This window comes from Lissotriton vulgaris, chromosome 1_1 (assembly GCF_964263255.1).
Source record: "Lissotriton vulgaris chromosome 1_1, aLisVul1.2, whole genome shotgun sequence".
NCBI classification, from domain to species: domain Eukaryota; kingdom Metazoa; phylum Chordata; class Amphibia; order Caudata; family Salamandridae; genus Lissotriton; species Lissotriton vulgaris.
Window position 1 is genome coordinate 918,366,235 of NC_141685.1, and position 20,738 is coordinate 918,386,972.

Genomic DNA, 20,738 nt, shown 5'->3' on the forward strand with positions numbered 1-20,738 from the left:
AAAATACAGAAACTACAGTACAACATTCAGATCTCATTTTTGAGTGAATTGAGCCACAGGGTTAACCCATCAGTAATGCCCCTGTTGTATGAAATGCACGTGTGTTGGATGGACACGACTAATGGTATTGCTGGTCAAATCTCCCTATAGAGTTCAACTTCTGTGAAAGCCATCTTAAGGTCAGGCAGACCAGTCCTGATTTATCTATGGTGAATGAGATGAGGGCACTAGCTTAGCGGTAAAGGTCAGGCAGGACACTTATTTATCATTGTTCACACTGAACCCTTCTCACAATTTCTGCATTTCCTAGCTCACACCATTAATGTGATAGAGGTTCACTTTTAAAATGGTTAACAAGCTTCTAACGTATCTGAGTGAATGAGCCTACTGCCGAAATGTAATAACAATAGCAACAATTATAACTATCATAATGATAATATTAATGTAAATGAGAATATCAATAATAATTCTTAGTAAAGCTGTTGGCATTATTCTTATTTGTAGATGTTATTAATAATTGGTATTAATAATACTCATTGCTATGGTCTTTATTGTTATTATGTTATGACCTTGTTATGCCTATGGGTATTATTAATAATATTTTTATAGTTTGATCCATGGATCACAGGTTTGAAATCCGGTAGTTCCGACTCAGCTTTTCTTCCTTTCATGGTCAACAACTAGCACGTTCCAGAGAGTTTGATTATAGTAGCACTTGTTATGTTGCTATATACAAGTCTGTGAAGTTACCATGACTATGTTCGCAATTGATGTTCAAAAAAACAAGTGACAAGACAGATTAACACAATACTGAGGTCCTGTCTATGCACATTATCTTCTACCAGTGATAAACGTTCAGAAGGTGGAACTGGGGATGAGTCGGTGAGTAGGTACAAACTTCGCACTCGAAATCAGCCTGGGTGCTGGGAAGCGTAATGCATGTGAGGAATTTCTGAGACACTAATGTTTCTGATCTTTCCTCTCTAGGAACGAGATCTATTGAAAACCTTCAAGATCCCTGTGGACACTTTGATCACGTACATCATGACGCTAGAGGACCACTACCATGCTGACGTCGCCTACCATAACAGCCTGCACGCGGCTGATGTCACACAGTCGACGCATGCGCTGTTGTCCACGCCAGCGTTAGACGTAAGTGACATATCTCTTCCAGGAATCAGGTCTCCAAAGATGTATACGGTTCATGATCCTGTACTCTTAGTTCTGGGAGTCTATGGCAATTGTCATATGAAAAATAACTCAAAAGTATTCATGCAACTTCTGTGCAATCATGTAGGAGCAGCTTATTTAGATTTGCTTAGACTTTTTTGACGCAGGCTTTAACCAAACAGTTTATATTTTCTGCCAGTGAAGTCATCGAAGCCCTCTATATAGCTGATTCAAACATTGAAGGTCCCCCTCCAACTGGTGTGGACTGTCAAAACCAAGATAAGGCATCTGTGTGTTCACAGCAAATGCCCCATTGTTGAAGGCTTCAGGTGATTGACCGGTGTGTCAATGCAAAGCTTTTGAAGTATTCTGCGTCTTACATGGTGGATTTTGTGGCTTAAACACAGCACAGATGCCAAGAATTCATGGAATGGTAGGCAGCATTTGGATATTTCTCTCAAGTAGGAACCCAGCATTACATATAGGATGCACCTACTGATTCCCTTGTGGAATCTAATGGAGATTCATGGCCTGTTAGGGACGTAGTGAATGAGGAAAGGGTGATCCTCCACAGGGAGGGGATAGGTACCTGGCTCAGAAACTTGCAGCTGGAGTCTCTTTTCTTTGGGTCCATCCTCACTAACTCACGCTTTTTAAAACGTGCTAGTGTAGCAATATGAAAGGCCCTGCTGGTGCCAGTCTGGTACAGTGGCTATTGAGAAGTCTTAAACCCTTGCATGCTGGTGACGGCTCCCGTCCGTCATGGCACACAGTGCTCGTGTGCTGATGACGGCCGGGAGCTGTCACGACCACGCCCGCGATCGGAATGTGTGGCACAGTAGCGGAATTCCGACCGTAGGCAAGGGGTTAAACCATTGTTTCTGAAATTTCAAAGCAAGGAAACTCACTTAGTATCTCGCCGACCCACTAACCCCAGAGAAAGAGAATAATTTTTTGGGGGGGAATAAGGCTTTTTCCCTTGTTTGCGTCTGACCGGTATGTGGCAGAGAATATCTAGTTTAACTTGTATAGGCTCTCCAAGAACGAGAGTGCAGGACTCACTTGTCTTTTGGGTATTTTAGAATGTGAGCCCTTGGCATGTCACATAAATGGATTGTTTTATGGAGACTTCCTGAGTGGTAGTCAATAAATACTACAAGACATCTTTTAAATAACTGTGCAATATGGCATCAGCTGAAGAATACTGAAAGTATGTTGGAGGCCTGCTTGCTCTAGACAAGGGCTAATGACAGGATATTTAGATAGATAAGATAGTTCTGAAGTCTGGTATATGAATTATGTGACAATTTTTGCTGTGACGTTTTGCTGTAAAACTATTGCATATGTACATTGTTTTAATGCACTGTGTGTGCTATATTGTTTGTTTAAAAAGCATAACTTTAAAGATTAAAACTGACAGCATTGTTCGATGGATGAAAATCCTTTTCTCAGTCCGAACGACAAGAACTGGCTCTAGATTTCTGGGGTTACTAGGGTTCTCCTGAGGTTCAGAGGGGATTTTGCCAGGTCCACTGGGGTGGATAGGGCGGAGTCAAGAGCGATGTGAAGATGATTGGCCACAGCCTTTTGGCATATGTGAGCTACACAACAATAGAATTTGACCAATCTTTAACAGGGGCTTGTATTGGTTCAGATATTTTTATGTAAGCGGCATGGGTAAGCACCTGGAAGATGTAGTCACCGCTGGCCTAACCAGTCTGTGGGAGTTTCTCGTGTTCCCATTCAGGGAAGCACTAGCTTTGCAGCTCGAATTGAACTGTCCTCTCTGGAGCATGGCCAAGACTGGTTTGCATATGGTTTCTTCCTTTATTTTAATAACATAGATGACATACACAATTATGGAATTGAATGCACTCTGAGTGCTTGGTAGTGGTTCAGATTGAATCAAGCATCTCATCCGTCGCCATCCTCCTGGAATCAAGCACATGCCTTGCTCCGTAGGCTTACATGGTGGGGAGTACATGAGAGGTTGGTGCAAGCAGTATAAAAAGAAAGGTATTAGAAGATTTTAGCAGCTTTGATTACAGTTTATTCAGAGAGTAAGGGAAATCCCAAACTTTTAAGGAAAGTACCAAGCTGAGGTTTTAAAGCTAGAATGCAGATTTAACAAGAGGTCATGGGTAAAAAAAAGCAAGACATTTGTAAAAACAAAAAAAGACTACTTCAAACAACAGTTGTAAAATAAAGAAGGCTTAAAATCTATTTTTACCATTTGGATCCTTTTTTTTTTCGTTGTTATTTTTTTTAAAAATAAGATAAAAAACGGTCAGTCTGTATCTGGAGTATGGCCTGGGGGAAGCAGCAACAAACCGAAGAAGAGAGAGGGCTTAGTGTACCAAGATGAGCACACTTTAGAACACAGACGCAAAAGAGGAGACTACAAGAAGAAAACTTAAATATTTTGTTATCAGACGCCGGCAGGTCCATGTAGTTCCAGGCAGCAGGATGCCATGGCAGCCATATTGGAGTGGTTCATGTGACCCTGTTCTAAAACACAGGGAATTCTACAGCTAGGATGGCTAGGGAGGGTTTATGTGTCATTCCTATTTCTAAATATAACAGTGACATGTAAACTCCGCATTAATATGCGTAAATCAGCATTTAAGAAGACCAGAAAATCTTATTTAAAAACACACAATAATCTCTATACATAAAGTTATTTTAAACTTGATATTGCTATTTCAAGATTTTAAGGAAACTGTTCTTTACTTTGACCTTAACCAGAACTCTTAGTAAGGCAGCGTTTGCCCTTCTGTAGATCCAAGTGAGTGATCAAATTGGCCATTGATAATTTCAGAGGCATTTCTAAGTGACATTTAGACACATGTAGAAGGATGCAAAGAACAACAATAAACATATAATTTCCGAGCAAAACTTAAGAAGGCCTCTATGTAATGTAATGTGAATTTGTAGAGCTCTGTTTGTCACATGTGGGGGTGTGCAGGCGCTGACTAGGGGAGCGTAGGCAAGGCTGGGCTTAAATACAGGCAGTCTCGATGGTCCCAAAAGAAGACTAACTGAATAGCCAGATCTTCAGCTTCTTGCCAAATTCAAGAAGTGAGGAGGAGGCCCTGATGTGTTGGAGGACGTTTGGTAGGAGAATGGTCAACCTCACATTATGCTTTTGGAGATGAAGTGTGTGTGTGTGCGAAGGAGAGTGATGCTGAGCGATGTTGTCTGGTGGGTTGGTGAAAGTGAAGCTGGTGATTGAGGATGGGGGACTCGTTTTGTGTAGTGTCTTGAATGTATGTGGGAGAAGTTTGAACTTGCCGCTCTTCTGGATGGGGAGTCAATGGAGCTCTCTGAGGTGATGTGCAGTGTGGGTTCATCGCAGGAGGTCAAGGACGAGTCTGGGAGCGCCATTTTGGATGGTTTGAAGTCTGTGAAGTAGATGGGTTGGGACCCCGGGATAGAGTGCATCGCCGGAGTTCAATCTGCTTTTGATTAGAGCCTGCCTGATGGTATGGCGGATATCCAGTGGGAGCCACTTGAAGATTTTAAGTGACATTTGGAGGATGTGGAAGCAACAGGAGGTGATAGCATTGATATGGGAATTCATGGTGAGGTTTGTGTCCAAGATGAGGCCTATGTTCCTAGCATGGGCGGTTTGGGTCCAAGTTCGGTGGGACATTAGGTAGAGTCCCAAGGTGAGCTGTTATTCCCGAGGATCAGCACTTCAGTTTTGTTGATGTTGAGCATGAGGCAGTTTTTTTTCATCCAATTGGCCACGTTGATCATGCATTGTTTGAAGTTTTTTTAGTGGTGCTGGTGTTGTCTGAGAGGCAAAAATGAGCTGGGTATGATCAGCGTAGGCAATGATGTTGATTCAGTGCAATTAGATGATGTTAGCCAGAGGAGTCATGTACATGTTGAAATGTGTGGGGCTGAGTGATGATCCTTGTGGGACTCCGCAGATGAGGTCCTTCTGTTCTGATGTGAATGACGCAAGCCTGACTCATGTTCTTCCGGAGAAGAAAGAAGCTAATTATTTGAGTGTTGGTCCTTGTATTTCTGCTGTGTGTAGTCTTGCAAGTAGTGTTTTATAGTTGTCGGAGCTAGATTTGATTTTCCCGGGTCAGCGCTTTTTTCTCAGTCTTTTTCACTTGATGGTGATAGTATCTAAGTGCAACCATTTGGGTGTTTCTTGCAGTGGTTCCTTGGGTGGTTCTCCATTTCATTTTGGGTTGTTTGCAAACTGTCTTGGATTCCCTGAGGTCAGCATTGTACCAGCTAGCTTGTGTGTTGGATCGGTTGGGTTTAGTGTTCTCCAGGGGCACTAGGTTATTGGCGCAGGTGGTGATCCACTTGTTGAAGTTGTTTGTGTCGTTGATGAGGTCATAGGTGACTGTCTGGCTAGTTTAGTTGAAGGGTGTTGAGCCATTCCATTTCTGTAAGTTAATTCCAGATGCGACTTGTGGTGTTGCTAGACTCTATAGGGGTGGTCAGTGGCCCTGTTACGTGGAATTGTATGATGGAGTGGTCTGTCCATGTGAGTGGAGAGATGTGGCTGACTTTAACCTTGTTGCTGGAGGAGAAGTTGTATTCGGGGATGTGGGTAGGGCCTTTTTATCATCTTGGTGTGGGCGATATTCTGTAGACTTTCGAGAAGGTCCGTGGAGTTGGACTACATAGGTTTGTCGAGATGAAAGCCAGGATCGCCTAGGATTATGAAGTATGCGGTTCCCATGGCAAGGGGTGCGGAAGTGGGTGTGAGGACCAGTAGGTGAGGGTGATTTTGATAGTAGCTTTACTGTCTGAATCTTGAAGTACATTACATAAAAGTGGCTTCTGGCTCACTGTAAGAGGTGCTCTTAATAGTGTCTCTCGGATGATGGAGAGTCCCCCTTCTGGTTTATGGATTCAGTCCTGGTGCCGAATTTTGTACCCAGTAGGGATTACTGTGGCGATGTCTGGTGCTGATGTGGGGTTGAGCCAGGTTTTTGAAGGGAAGAGGAGGTCCCAAATCTTGGTGGAGTGCCTGCTGAGGAAGCGTGCATTGAGGAGCATGCATGCAAGTAAGTATTGTTGTGCAGGGTGTGTGTGTGGTGCTAGGTGAGTTTGGGTCTTGAGTTCTGGCTTGGTGATGGGTGCGGTGTGTGTGTGGTGGGAGCAGGTGAGTGGAGGCAGGTGAAGTGGCAATGTGAAAAGGCAAAGGACACCACCATGGACTGAGGTGCCGTTCTGCAGCAGCATTCATGGCGGCCTTCAGCGTTGAGCAGGTGTAGCTGCAGGAGGCATTTGGCCCAAAGTTCCTGTCATACAGCCCAAATAGGCTCGCTTTTGGCGTGCCATTTGTACACTGGTGACGCACCAGCTGCACTGCGGCCACCAATAAATAGAGCCAAAGAGAGTGGGAGGAGCTCGAGTGCGGTGGACAGGCTCAGCAAGAGCAGGAAAGTCCCTCAGGGAGCGCCAAGATGGGAAAACGTGATTGACGGAGCAAGTCAAGGGGCAAAAACTGACAGAAGAAACCAAGATGCAAAGCGGAGCAAAAAGGTGGAGCAAAAGATGCAAAAGGAGCAGTTAAGAGGAACAGAGGATGCAAAAGGATCAGTTAAACAGAGGCAGGGGTGGATAGAACAGAAACACAAAGAAAGAAAGAGCAGTTACCGAGTCAGGGGCAGAGCCAGCATCTAACAGGAAAAACAGCAGGAGTCAGACACCAACAAAAGTTAGAAGAGCATCCGCACTGAAGCAGAAGAGGGATGTCTGGGCACCTACTCTATAGAAATCCAAAGCATGCTATAACAATGTGACACAATTAAGGGTAGCTTTGTTGTAGGGAACATCAATGGAAAAATCCAACAGGTTTTTAACCAGGCCATATCGCAAACACAAGTAACCCGCTAAGACATTCATACACCATATAGCAGCGCATTAGCCCCACAAGCCAGCATAGCTACGTATGGGAAACATCTTCAAGGATTTGTTAACTGCCAACAGGCGTTCGCCAAAAATGTCCTTTGTTATGAACCAGTGTCAGTCTTGGGTGCCAGGTGAGATGGAGTTTAGGCAGCATTGATGGCTGTGGTCTGAAAGAGAAACTTGATGCAAATTACTAGGAGCACAGCAATAAGAGAAAAAGAGTGCAGTGGAGCTAGAGTAACAGGAGCTTGGCATACAGGTATCCAATAGAACTGGACCTCTAAAGTGGAGCTGAAGAGTACAACAGTGAATCAGTCCTTGCCATGAAAAGCACATCATCCCTTGTGGTGTTCATCCTTACAGACCTTTGAGGACCTCCTCACTAATTCCAATACAAGCAACTGATAGAGAGAACCATCAAACGCCACATTCAACATCGTTTTTCTCAGGATGAGGGTCAAGCCCTTCTGATGTACCAGTAGCATGCAAGGCATCAAATGCATCCACAAGATGGTCACATTAAAGATCTGCCATCATGCTGAGGCTGCCACGAGCAGGATAGAAAGCACAAGTTGTAGGGGTCCGAGCGGACAGGCCCAGAGTACGAATCCCTGGATCTTCAGGCATATATGAATTAATTTCCTTCGAACCTATGGTTGGATACCCAATGGACAGGTAGGAACCACCGTTTTCCTAAAGCTGAGGTAAGGTGCGTGGGGGTTAATAAACCCAACCTAGGGAAGAGGAAAAATAAATGCAGCATCTTTATTGAGAACCAGTACTATTACAGCACCAAGATGTTATGACGTAAGTGTAGAGACATGCTGACTCAGAAACTGAGCTCCATAAAATAGGAAAACTGATAAAAGGATGGAAAGTCATCAAAGGGCCATGTAAGTCTCTCCAGATAATTGCCAGCAAATCAATTGAGTAGGCTGGAGCCACACAATATGCTTCTTTAGAGCATCCTCCTGGTAAGCTTGGGCTGTTACCCTTTCACTTGTAACACTTGCCACCCCATGTGTCTGCTTTCAAGATAGTACATGGTGGCATAAAAGAAATGGATTATCTGTAGCACTCATCTGTTTGACATTAAAAAAACAACATAACTGGATCACAAACCTTTGAAACGTAAAGCAGCTGCCATGCTAAACATAGAAGCAATTTGTATTTTGAAACAATTATTGGTCAAAGCATCCGGATTTAATTTAGAATCCCAAGGTATGTTGAATACTGAATTCCTTATCAAGTTGAGATATACTAGAGACAAACCTGCTGGCTACAACATCAAACCTAACATTAGAGTCACTTTATGCAGGATTTGTGCTTGCTGTTTTTGGCATAGGCAGAGCTGAGCACATCTGGTGGTTAAGCTAGTTGGGGAGAGGAGTTGGCCTAATGGCTAGGGCGGTCGACCTCGAATCTGGGGAACTGGGTTCGAGTCTCGGCAATGACGTTGAACATCCTGTGATTCTGGGCAAATCACTTAAACTCCTGTGCCTCACAAAAACGAATGTGTCCTCATGTAATGCAACTGGTGCTATGTAAAGCTCTCTGATACCCGATTCGGGTCAAGTTCCCGCTATATAAAACTCTGTAAAATAAAACAAAATAAAAAAATAAGCCCTCACAGAATACATGACAGCAGAGTGGCACAGATACTGTTATGCATGTATTTAAAGCCACCTTAGACTATTATGGCTGGATTAGGTAATTTATAAAAATGCTGCTGAGCAGATGAAAACTTGTGAAAATCTATCCCAACTCTAGATAAGTTTGACAATGGCGACTGTAATCATAAGGAGAGTGTTTCTGCATCAATAAGGAGCCCTGGGGGTTTTAATCCCAGCATTCTGAGTTGCTGAGGGCCCACAGCATCAGCACAGGGTTCTGTTTGAGTTGGTAAGAATCTCTGCAAACTCCAAGGATTTTGAGTGATGTTGTTGAGGGCTCGCAGGCACCCTTTGCAGTTCTGTTTGTGTTGTAAAGAACCATTGGTGAAAGCATGGTAATCTTGTTAAGTAGGCATTTCTCCTGGGAATCTCTATGGAATTTCAGTGTGGCTATTAAGAGCCAATGTCATTGTCACTGAGTAGCATAGGAGACGCCACCCATTTTGTCGAGTAGAGAAGAGCACACCTTGATGATGTATAGGGCCTCTACAAGAAGCCTTTGTCATGAATACGATGATTGCGATTCTGTTATTTACTGCTGTGACGTTGTAACAGGTGTTAACCAAAGTAGTTACCCGCTGTTGTGGTGTCACACGGAGAAGCTCTCAAACACCATTTGTCTGCTGCCTCCAAAGACCCAAGCGTGGTGGCAGAATGGTGGCTGGCTGTCTCACCTGACTTCTCCCACATCTCGATACACCCGATGGAGGCGGGAGAACACTGGCAGCACTGTGGCTGCGCCATCCGCCTTCTTCCTTGTCAGTGTGAGTCTCTACAGACCCATGCTGAGAGATAAATTCAAGCCTCACGAACAGCTGTCAGCTCGATGCCAGCTCTCCACTCTTACTGGGAGTGCAGCTTTGGACTACGAGGATGTGGGATTATGCAAAAGTTTATGGCGATGGGTTGAGGGAGGCAGGTTATTTTTTTCAGTTCAGTTTAGGTGGCGGTAGGGTTTTTTCAGAGGGTATTGTGGTGGCTGGCAGGTTGCCTGGAATGTTTTTGGTCCAGTTTGTTTGGAGGGGTGTGGAGGGATCAATCAATTAATCAATCACTAATTTGTTAAGCGCACTACATACCTGCAAGGGTCTCAAGGCGCTGGGGGGTGTGGTGGGGGGTGCTACTGATCGAACAGGTCTTGAGTGTCCTCCTGAAGTTCAGCAGGTCTTGGGTCTGACGTAGGCTCAGCGGGAGGGTGTTCCATGTCTTCCGGCGAGGTGGTAGAAGGATCTCCCACCGGTGGTTGCTCTACAGACGTGCGGGACGGTGGCAAGTGAGAGGTCGGCGGAGTGTAGCTGGTGGTTGGGGATGTATCAGGAATGTCATCTGTCGAGGTAGGCTGGGCCGGTCTTGTGGAGTGTCTTGTGTGCGTGGATGAGGAGCTTGAAGGATATCCTCTTGTTGACGGGGAGCCAGTGCAGGTATCTCAGGTGGGGGGGGGGGAAGGGGGGGGGGTGTGATGTGGCCGTGGCGTGGTATGTCGAGAATCAGTCGTGCCGAGACGTTTTGGATGCGTTGTAGTAGTTTGATGAGCTTGGTCGGGGCTCCCACATAGAAGGCGTTTCCGTAATCGAGTCTGCTGCTGACGAGAGTATGGGTGACTGACTTACTTGTATCTGTCGGGATCCATCTGTAGATCTTGCTGAGCATGCGGAGAGTGTTGGGTGTTGAAGCAGGAGGAGGGTCATTGAGAGCGTTGAGTCGAGGATGATTCCCAGGTTGTGTGCGTGGTCGGTGGGTGTCCGGGCTGCCCCCAGTGCCATCGGCCACCAGGAGTCGTCCCAGGCTGAAGGGTTGGAGCCCAGTATGAGGTCTTGTCCGAGTTCAGCTTCAGACGGCTGATCTTCATCCAGTCGGCGGCGGCCTTCATTCCTTCGTGGAGGCTGGCTTTGGCGGTGATAGGGTCCTTGGTGAGGGAGAGGATCAGTTGAGCGTCGTCGGCGTAGGAGATTATGTTGAGGCCGTGCTGTCTGGCGACGTCTGCGAGCGGGGTCATGTAAATGTTGAACAGTGTCGGGCTGAGGTAGGATCCCTGGGGTACGACGCAGATAATCTCGGAGGCTGCGGATCGGAATAGGGGGAGGCGGACGCTCTGGGTTCTGCTGGAGAGGAAGGAGGTGGTCTATTACAGAGCCTTGTCTCGGAACCCTGCGGCGTGGAGACGTGCGCGTAGTGTGCGGTGGCAGACAGTGTTGAAGGCAGCGGAGAGGTCTAGGAGGATGAGTGCTGCGGTCTCACCATTGTCCAGCAGGGTCCTGATGTCATTGGTGGCAGCGATGAGGGCGGTTGCTGCGAAACCCTGACTAGGAAGGGTCCAGGGTTCTGTTTTCTTCAAGGTATCGGGTTAGCTGTCTGTTGACGTTCTTCTCGATGACCTTGGCCAGGAATGAGAGCAGAGAGATGGGCCGGAAATTCTTGAGGTCTCTTGGGTCTGCCTTGGGATTTTTGAGTAGGAAGTTCATCTCAGCGTGTTTCCAGTTCTCGGGGAAGGTCACAGTCTTGAGGGAAAGGTTGATGATGTTGTGTAGTTGGGGTGCGATGGAGCTGCTTGCTTTGTTGAAGACGTGGTGTGGGAATGGGTCTGACGGGGAGCTGGAGTGGATTGTGCTCATGGTCTTGATGGTGTCATCGGTGCTCACGCTGGCCCAGGCTAGCAGGGGGTTGTGGTCGATGATGTGCGGAGAGTCTGTTGTGTTGCTGTCTGTTGGGGCTGTCCTGGTGTTGAAGCTGTCGTGGATGGCTGCTATCTTGCGGTGGGAGAAAGTGGCGAGGGAGTAGCACAGGGCTTGCGACGGCGGTATGTCATTGGTGTTGGAGCTGGGGTTAGAGAGTTCCTTCACGATGTTGAAGAGCTCCTTGCTATCGTGTGCGTTGTTGTTGAGTCGGTCTATGAAGTAAGTAGGGATAAGCAAAGGGTGGTGGAAATGGGTGTCTGGAAACCAGGCTTTGCTCTGTGTCTATTTGATGTCACTCAGAATCCTTTGATGAAAAACATCTATCAATTAACCATTTATAATTCTAAATATTATAATTTTTTACAGTAGGGAACATTGTTCAGGAATCTAATACAATTCATAGCCTGGCACATGACAAATGTCATATGACAACAGACAACAGACATTGCTTCTATCATAAGAATTTGAGCAAGTCAATGCAAATATACATATTAAGTATTGACCAGCCATTTTGTGAAGGAGCCAATAGTAACGGTTAATATTGTTTATGTTTCTAAACCAATAAGAATGGGGAAATATAGGGTCTGGAATCATTGGATCAGGAAGTCTCTTGTAAGCATGGCTGTTTTATCTGAACCAAACAAATACCTGCATGTCCGACACATATGGTTCAGGTTGGAAGCTCAATGTAAATAAGAGTGATATTCAGGATGTCTCTCCAGTTTGTGGTGGGCTTTCTGGTGGATGATGACTCTTTAATAGCTCTGAGACACACACATCATATATATTCACTGATAATGCCCAGCTTGACATTGTGATAGCAAAAGAGTGAAGATGGGGAATTCAAAAACGTTTAGAGCCTTTAGAGAACAATTGATTGTGCCATGCTGCTAACATAGATATAACTTCAATCCCTAACACAGCAAAATAACTACTACATTTTCATTTACTTCTAAATGTATGCCTCCCTCCAACCACTTCGTAACCCGGTTTCCTCGTGGTCGCAGCTCTTCCCTCTACGTCCTAGGTCCTGGGAAGAAATGCCATGCATGAATGTGTTTAAAGCCTGTTTGGAATATTCGAATATTGGGTGCTTCTGCAACTGATCCTTTACAATTCATCTGTAATCTTTAGGCATAGTACATTCTGATTGGAAAGGTCCCTTGCTGATAAAGCCTACAACCGACCTCTCTAATCTCAGTAACTTTTGACCAGTATCTCTTTTACTATTCCCAGTAAAGATTCTAGATAAACATGTCAATATGCTCTTATCAGCCTATCTGGAGCCTAACCACTTGCTTGACCCAGCCCAATCAGAGGATTTCCGTTCACATGGTACCGAATCTGACCTTCTTTCTAGTTGTGCATATCCCACCCTGATTTCACTCAGATTTTAGAACTATTGGTTAAGGGCTACTGCAGGGCTTTTCCCTGAACCCCACCTTATTTAATGTCTATCTTAGACCACTTGTTCATCTGATTCGAAATCATGGAGTAAACTATGCTGATGACACTTAGGTCCTCATATTAGTAGAACAATTTCCTCCAGGTCCTCTCAAGTTTGTATGCATAATATCACTGTTTGCTTACCCAGAAGTCAATGTAAATAAAACAGAGATTCTTTGCTGCTCCATAGGTAATAACCCCTCTCCCCACCCCCCCCGGGTATCTACTGATTTCTGGCCTCTGCCAGGTGAGGCTATTCCTATAGTTTCCTTGTCTGTGAGATACCTGGAGTTTAATTTCAGTGAGGATATCTACTTAACCAGCCAGGTTACCAAACTGTCTTCCATTTGTTTTTTCTTGTTGAAGAATTTGTTGGAAATTCACCCATTTCTTCTTGTTCACATGAAACCACTAGTGGTCCAGTGTGCTGTTTTTAGCAGGATGTGTTATGGGCACTTTCTGTTTTTGTGTACCCCTGACTCTCTGCTCAGATGCATGTATTGGATGCAGAGTCCGCAGCTAGACTAGAATTGGCTGTTCCCCACCATTCTTCTGTCTAATAAGCCTTGGACAAACTACACTGGCTTCCTGTGCCTAAAAAGATCATCTTTAAAAACTTTAGCATTGTGCATAAGGCAGTTCACTAGGCTGGCACCCTTTATCTCTAAAATAAATTCTTTCACTACTACCCTAAACACTTGCTGTTGCTCATCTTCCTAAGTTTAATCAAATTTGTTCTGGGGGATTATCTTTTTCGGTGAAAGCTTGCAGTCTCTGGAATAATCTTTCCCTCTTTGTCTGCACCTTCGAGGAACTTCTGGCATTTGGGAAATCCTTTTAGACTTGGCTTTATACTCTCTAATCTGCTGTTCAGGTGGTTTAGTTCAATATATGGCTGTTGTAAGCACAGGGCAACTTTCTAGGTTTCAGTTGCACTCTAGAAATGCATAAATAAATAAACAAACCACAGCATACATTTCCCTTTGAGTCTACCCCAAATTTCTGTGAAGCTACAGCATCTATTTTTTCTTTGTATCTGTTAATAAGAGTTCAGGGTGAAGTGCCTAATATAGATTCATCATGAAACTTTGCTTAGCACCGTCAAGCCTGTATGATTTCAGATCACATGCATGGGAGAGAGCTTATTTGCAAAGTATAGGGCTTCAGAGACAAGATTTTGTTGTTTGTTCTTCTGTATTTTTTGGCATTTTGACAGGTTTTTGTGGCAGGCAATGATTAACTATGAAGTATAAAATGTTTGTATTTGATTGGTGGATTTTTAACCATCAAGTTATTGATGGATATGAATATTGGAAACATAGCTGTGGTCCAGAAAGATGCAGGCAAAAGCTCACTCACTTTTTTTATCTTTCTTTCAGGCGGTGTTCACAGACTTGGAGATTCTAGCTGCGTTATTTGCAGCCTCCATCCATGATGTGGATCACCCCGGGGTGTCAAACCAGTTTCTCATCAACACGAGTAAGTAAAGCTCGTCCCACAGAAAATACTAGATCCTGGCACATATGACTAAGCATAGGTCCGCACAGATCATATTGGTGTTGAGAATGGCTCTCTAAATTTTCCCTATGCATTGTATAAACAAGCAATATGTTTTCCACATCAGCAAACTGTTTTAGGAGAGCTGTGTTTTAAGTGGGATACACTAACACACATTCACAAGGCTGCTATATTTTTAATGGGATAGGATCTGCACTTTTGAGCTGGGCTACTGGCCTTCTAGTGGAATATGGTGTTTTCATTTCTCTGTTGGGCAACTACTCTATTGTCAGGATAATACAAGGTGTTGTCAGGAAGACAAGTATCCATTCCATTACACAATATCACCAGTTCCTCTCAGGGTCCATGGTCTACAGATATGGTTCCAAATGGACACATTCCATCAGTACTGTTATACCTACAATGGGACTGTACTGATCTTTAGAACGAGCTAGATCAACAGGATATCTGCTCCCATCTTCTTTCATTTGAAGTGTAGCTTAGAGTCTGTTAAGGATTGTCTAGAGTTATTCTACATCATTCTGGATCTTACTCAGAGAAAGTCCGCATTAACAATGCTGGTATGTGAACACGCTTGACAAATACCTCTTACCACAACACATGTCCAAATTGCAATCCAGTATACAAGTTGAGGTTGATGAGAGTTATGTGCTTGTTTGTATGTCTTTTAGGTCTCACCTGGCATTGGAGCGCGCATGCGCTCCTCGCCCTGCGAGGGCTCTAGTAAACACTCTAAGAAGGGGAACTTTAATCCACGCCCCTGTGTCTCGACCATTTCCAATTGGCTTAGGTCGTGATTAATGTTTTTCCCGTGCTTTTGGTTTGCTGGCTGTCACTTTTGTTGACGCCCTTGCAGTTTTGTGATGCCGCCCATTGTGACAAATATGCTTTGTGATTGGTGGACCTTGTCAACCAATTAGAGAGCCAACTGGTGTGTGCAGGCAAATTGTTTCAGATTTATTTATTTTGTAAATAAAATTGTTATTCACTACGGGCCCAATCCTCACGCTCTTGACCCGGCCCAGACATTATCAATTTGCAGATGGACCATATTGCCCATGCAATGTTTTGGAGGTGAGTTCTCAGCTATTCTTTGCTTAAGTACTCGCATGCCTACCTCCCCCGATCATTATTGTGGTACCGCAGGTTTATTGGAAGGAGACCACTCCCAGGAAGCCAATTGAGGAAGGCTGTCGAATGTACAAGCGCAAGAAGCTGGTGCTTAAGGCCGTTGCACTTTACCAATTGGCATCAATGATTGCCCTCTAAGAGATACTCATTAATAGCCAATGAGCTCCTGGCCTCTACTGATGATCACCCTGCCGCCCCTCCCTTACAATTCCCTCCCAGAGCTCTATTATCCCTCAGTTAGCACTTCCCACCTTTTTTTTTTTTTTTGTTGGAAGGTGTTGTGCGAACAATCCCAATCAACACAATTACCCTGACCCGCCATCCACGGACACCAGCAGCCAGAATCCTCCGTGTGTGCCAGTGCCTGGTCCGCAGGAACCTGGTCTGAACCCTGGTTGCAGCCACACCCCCACCCTGGAGCTGCATTTCACCCCTGCCCAACTGTCCCAACCCCTCCTGCCAGACCCCGCCACCCTTGACTGCGACCATCCAATGTGCCTCCACCCATGCCAAAAACCTTCAGCCCTGCCCCCATGTCTCACCGCCACAATTCCTGTTTTTTCATTCAGATGCTTGAGTACTTTACTGAGGCCAAATGATATAACACACAACAATAATATTTTAGACCTTTCGCGACTGCGACATAGATCGCAGCGGTTTGGAATAAATGATACATTAACAATAATATTGTTATCATATTGCCCCAAACCTCATCCAGGATCACCGGACGCCGATCCCAATCCGCAACTAAATGCCACTCCCAGTTCCCCAAAGTGGACAGCTTCACCCACAACGCCCCTCGTCTCCGCCCCGGGCCCCGCTCACCGCCCGCCCCTCGAACCACAATGTGCTCCCTGGCATCCGCAATCCCCACCGTGAGCCCCCAGCAGTCCGAGAACAGTTTCCCCTGCTGCAAACATCCTTGTCCCCATAGCGGTGCAAGTGAAAGCGTTTGAAGGCCTCTGTTTTCGGTGCTTTTAAGCCGTTGTAAGATTGTTTGTTCCTTAACTTTGTTTAATTTGTGAACTTAATGTTTCCCTTGTCTTCGCTGCTTGTTTTTTGTTTGCGATAAAGTGTCACTGATGGCTGTTGAATGCCATTGATACTTAAACGTGAAATTATTACATATCATGCCTACACACTCTGAAACCTTGGCAGCTATGTCTCTTGCTGTTACTACAGGACTCCGGCTATTGTCTGCATGGCGCAACCACTTCATTCGGGTGGCGCTCCCTGCCGTGCCTGGTGGAGCATCAGCCCCCGACTTTTTCGGACCGCCTAATAGGGTATAGCCAGCCCCACTCTGTACTCCTTATCTAACAAATTCCTTTCCTCGGACGGCCCCCTTCCCTCCTCTCACCCTGTAACGGAACATGACACTGCCTCTTCCTTAGCTGCCTAAGTTAGTGCCCCCTGCCCCCGCCGCTCTCCCTGGCGAGCTTTTGTCTCCCTCCAACCCTACTCTGTGCGTTTATTATCGTATTCCCGTTAATTCACCCCCGGACAAATGCCCCTTTCAGTCCTATTCCGAGGACCCAAAACATTGCGCCCTAAGACCAACTGATGGTGAACCCCCCGCCTCCGAAACCAGAACCCCCTACCCGCTCCACAAAGCCAACCGATTTGCCCACAAAGCCAGGGAAACAATCTCCCTCCCTAAGCTGCACCCCTTTCCCAATACGTCCTGCCCTCCTCCTGTGTCATGTGACCTTCCCCCACATCACTTCTCCATCCAGTTTAGCACCCAGACTATCATCGTTTCACCGCTGACCAGCCTTCGCCCAAACCTGACCTATGTTGACAACCGCCACTGCCATGTACTGTCCTCCCTGCCCGAGAACATATTGTTATAAATGTGACCTTTACAGTCCATCCTGATTCCCTCTGCCCCGCCGACCCCAACCTTTCAGTCGGTCACGAGAGTCACTCATTATCCCTGCCCTTGCCCCTTATTGCCTTGTCTGTCTCACACCCATGTCTCTGCCCCTATAAGCCTATAAACTACCTCCACCCGCGCATGCTTCAGAGTTTTGCCGCTTTCATAATTCATGCTCTGTCTGGAACGGGATTGTCTCATATATTTATTGATTCCTGTTGGGGGGGGGGGGTGTCCCCATTACTCTGATGTCTGTAATTAGTGGTTGGGGAGTCTTGCGTCAGAGCTCTAATCAAAGAGAGACTGCTTCAAGTGAACCCCCCAGGGCAAAACATTGGGAGCTTCCTTCCGCCCCTCCCAGCTCTAAAAAGTAGGACAGCCATGGACCAGCTCGCTCTGCCCTGCACCTATAGGCAAGGACGGCCAAGGGGTTCACTTGGAGAAGTGTGGCTCACTGGTTAGAAGCGGCAGACTCTGAAGCAGAGATCAGGCCCGGGACCAGGGTTAAATTCCCAACGCAGCAGGGTCTTGGGCTCAATGTCCGCAGACTCGATCATTCTCGCCTCGGTACCTACTCTAATCATGGGTCCCACGCTGCAACTCTGGGCAATAGCTTGCTTAATCTTCACAACGGCCGCAACAACACTGGGATGCCTGGCTTCACCTAGGGGGTGCCCAGGAGGGACATCTCACAGGGAGAGCCAGGAAGGGTTCCACAGCGTTATACACAGCGCCGGGACGCCCCGTTGCTGGGGCAGCTGTGCGCTTTACAAGTATACTACATTTACATTTACATTTACTTTCTCACTTACTCTTTCAAGAAAGCTTCTTTCTCTGTGCCAGTCACCCCTGCTTCGTTACGCGCAAGACATTTTGCGGTGCAAACACTGCCAATGGAGAGAATGTGTTGCTACGACCATTGGTGCCCACTTTGAACTGGGGAACCGGGAGAGTCTTGGCGCCGGGTCAACTTCCTGTGACTCTGGGCAAATCACTTCATGTCCTCGTGCCTAAAACAAATGACAGTGTTCTTGTGTAACGTAATGCGACATATTAATGGTTCAAATCTTACGACAATCTTCACTGGTTTCAAAAGCAGGCATACCTCTGCATTATTCACCGACTCCCGTCTAGAAGTCACTTGAGGACCCCCCTCATGGGGAGGGGCTGAATCTTACTGAATGGTACTCAGACCTGGGAGCCCCTCCCAACAGTCACCGCTCTGACCTTTAGGTTTGCATCTGGTACCCCTGTGCCAGCTCCACCCCTCGCAAACACTCAATGTAGCCAGACTTGTGAAATGAAAACAGAAGCAGTGCAAAATGCACACGTACATCCAGGAAGAGGCTGTATTCTGAGCCCTGTGCATGATTAATGATCAACAGGGCTCCTGGCGTGTAAACACCCGTATGCAAATGATTTGACAGGGAGCGGGACTGGTATAGTGGAGGGGAAATAGCAGGAAAGCAGAGGGATGCTTGGAGAGCAGGATTACATCGTGCCATGCTCAGCACAAGCGGCGGACAATGGATAGGGTGTCTCCTGGTCTGTACGGTGCATAACACACCAACCAAGAACCGGCGACACTGGGAGAAATCTGGAGGCAGGCAGCCGACCTCGCTTAAGGTAAAAACCTTGAGACCGCTGCAACGCTAGCTGTTTCTGCACTACACACAACTCAGATGTGTATTGTTAGCTGCAGCCCCTTCCCTCGATCTGTTAAGCAAATTTCTCTCAGTGAAGAGGAGGGCAGGTCAACCAGTGTCCCGGGGGGAGTCTCTGCACACCTGTTGTCCATAGGGTAGGGGCCCTAGAAAGGCAGCAGCGGTGATGACAGAGACTGCAACCATAAAACAAAAAATCGTCTGCAGGGACTGTCCCCAACAGAACTGGAACGGGAACAGGAAAATTATAAATGGTTCCTGCAAGTCTTCTCTGGCTGACCGTTTGAATGGTAATGCACGTCTCATTGTAAGGAGGGCCTCTTCACCAGCGTTGGGACTGAGGCAAAAAGCTGGATCGATCGGTCTCGGTTTACTGAATATGATTTGAAATCTGGGCTCATAAAAATAAGGAATAGGTCTTGCAGTTACGCGAGTTTAAGCTATTGGCATTGTAAATCACAATGCCTTTTATTCATGTTTTAAAAACCAAAACAAAAATTCAAGTCATTGTTATTTGCGAAGTCACTAGCTCAAACTCGCGTAAATATGAGACCTATTGCATTACAAATGCAATAGGTCTCGCATTTGCGAGAGTTTAAGCTATTGGCATTGTAAATGACAAAGATATTTCTTTCTGTCTTCAAAACCAACACATAAATGAAAGGTTTGTCATTTACAATGCCAAATAGCTCAAACGTTTGCAAATGTGAGACCTATTTCATTGCAAATGCTTGTTTAAGGGTAGCATTTGCATGATCAGTTTGTCCACTGACAGGGAAGTTCCAGGTGTCACTGGGTGACAAGTGACAACATTTGTGACTGCAATCATTTCATTTAAGTGGAGAAGCTCATGGGTTGTACAATTAGGCACAAGGCAAATAAACATGTCATCTGTGTGCAAGCCTGGTTTGTATATACCACATTATGTCTTTGAAAGTTCAGACCCTATCTCTGTTGCATGATGCAAGGCTTGCTGGTAGAAAGGAGAGTGAGGCAGGTGATAAAGAAGAGACAATATTCTTCCATTTCATTTCTTATAGAATGTGAGAAAGGCTAAGACATTGCAGTTTTTCATTCCGCTCTTAATCCTAATGTGATTTTATGGCCCCATTTATGTTATCTGATAAAGCGACTTTTATACATAGTTATGGTTCAGTGATTACAAAATCAAAAAAGCCTTGAAGGGTGCAGTGTACAATGCACATTATAACTCACAGCCCTGTGATGTTTCAGTCTTTGTAGACAACCTTTTTAAAACATGTTATTCTCTAAGGGATGTGCTGAGCATTGTAGATGTCTGCGAGATGGTGTGCATTGTGCAATGCACACAATAACTGGCACATTTCAAAGCCTTTTCAGTTTTGTATCACTAAACGAACTTATGGGTAAGCCCTTAACAGCCCATAGGGCAGGTTGCAGAATATTTAAAAAGTCTGACCTGCACTATTAAGTTTTACATGTCCTGGTAGTGAAAAACTCCTTAATTTGTGTTTCATTACTGTAAGGCCACCTCTCCCATACAATAACATTGGGTTGCCTTTTTACATTTAATAAGTTCTAACCTTTGATAGGGAATAGGTAAGCATTTCACGTTTGGTGTCTACGAAATTGTAATTAAAATCATCTTTAATGCTACAGTCAAATTTTAAGTTACAATTTTGAAAATGCCACTTTTAGAAAGTTGGCATTTTCCTGCCTA

At 45.5% G+C, this 20,738-nt stretch overlaps 1 protein-coding gene across 3 annotated transcripts in view; it reads left to right on the plus strand.

The window, feature by feature from the left end:
• Positions 1 to 20,738, plus strand: part of PDE4A (phosphodiesterase 4A) — a 1,006,014-nt gene that overhangs the window by 931,974 nt on the left and 53,302 nt on the right. For all 3 annotated transcript variants that reach the window (XM_086959060.1, XM_086959061.1, XM_086959062.1), the window contains exons 10-11: positions 988 to 1,152; positions 14,230 to 14,329. In XM_086959060.1, coding sequence (XP_086815186.1) covers positions 988 to 1,152; positions 14,230 to 14,329 — 265 coding nt within the window. The remainder of the gene's footprint in view (positions 1 to 987; positions 1,153 to 14,229; positions 14,330 to 20,738) is intronic.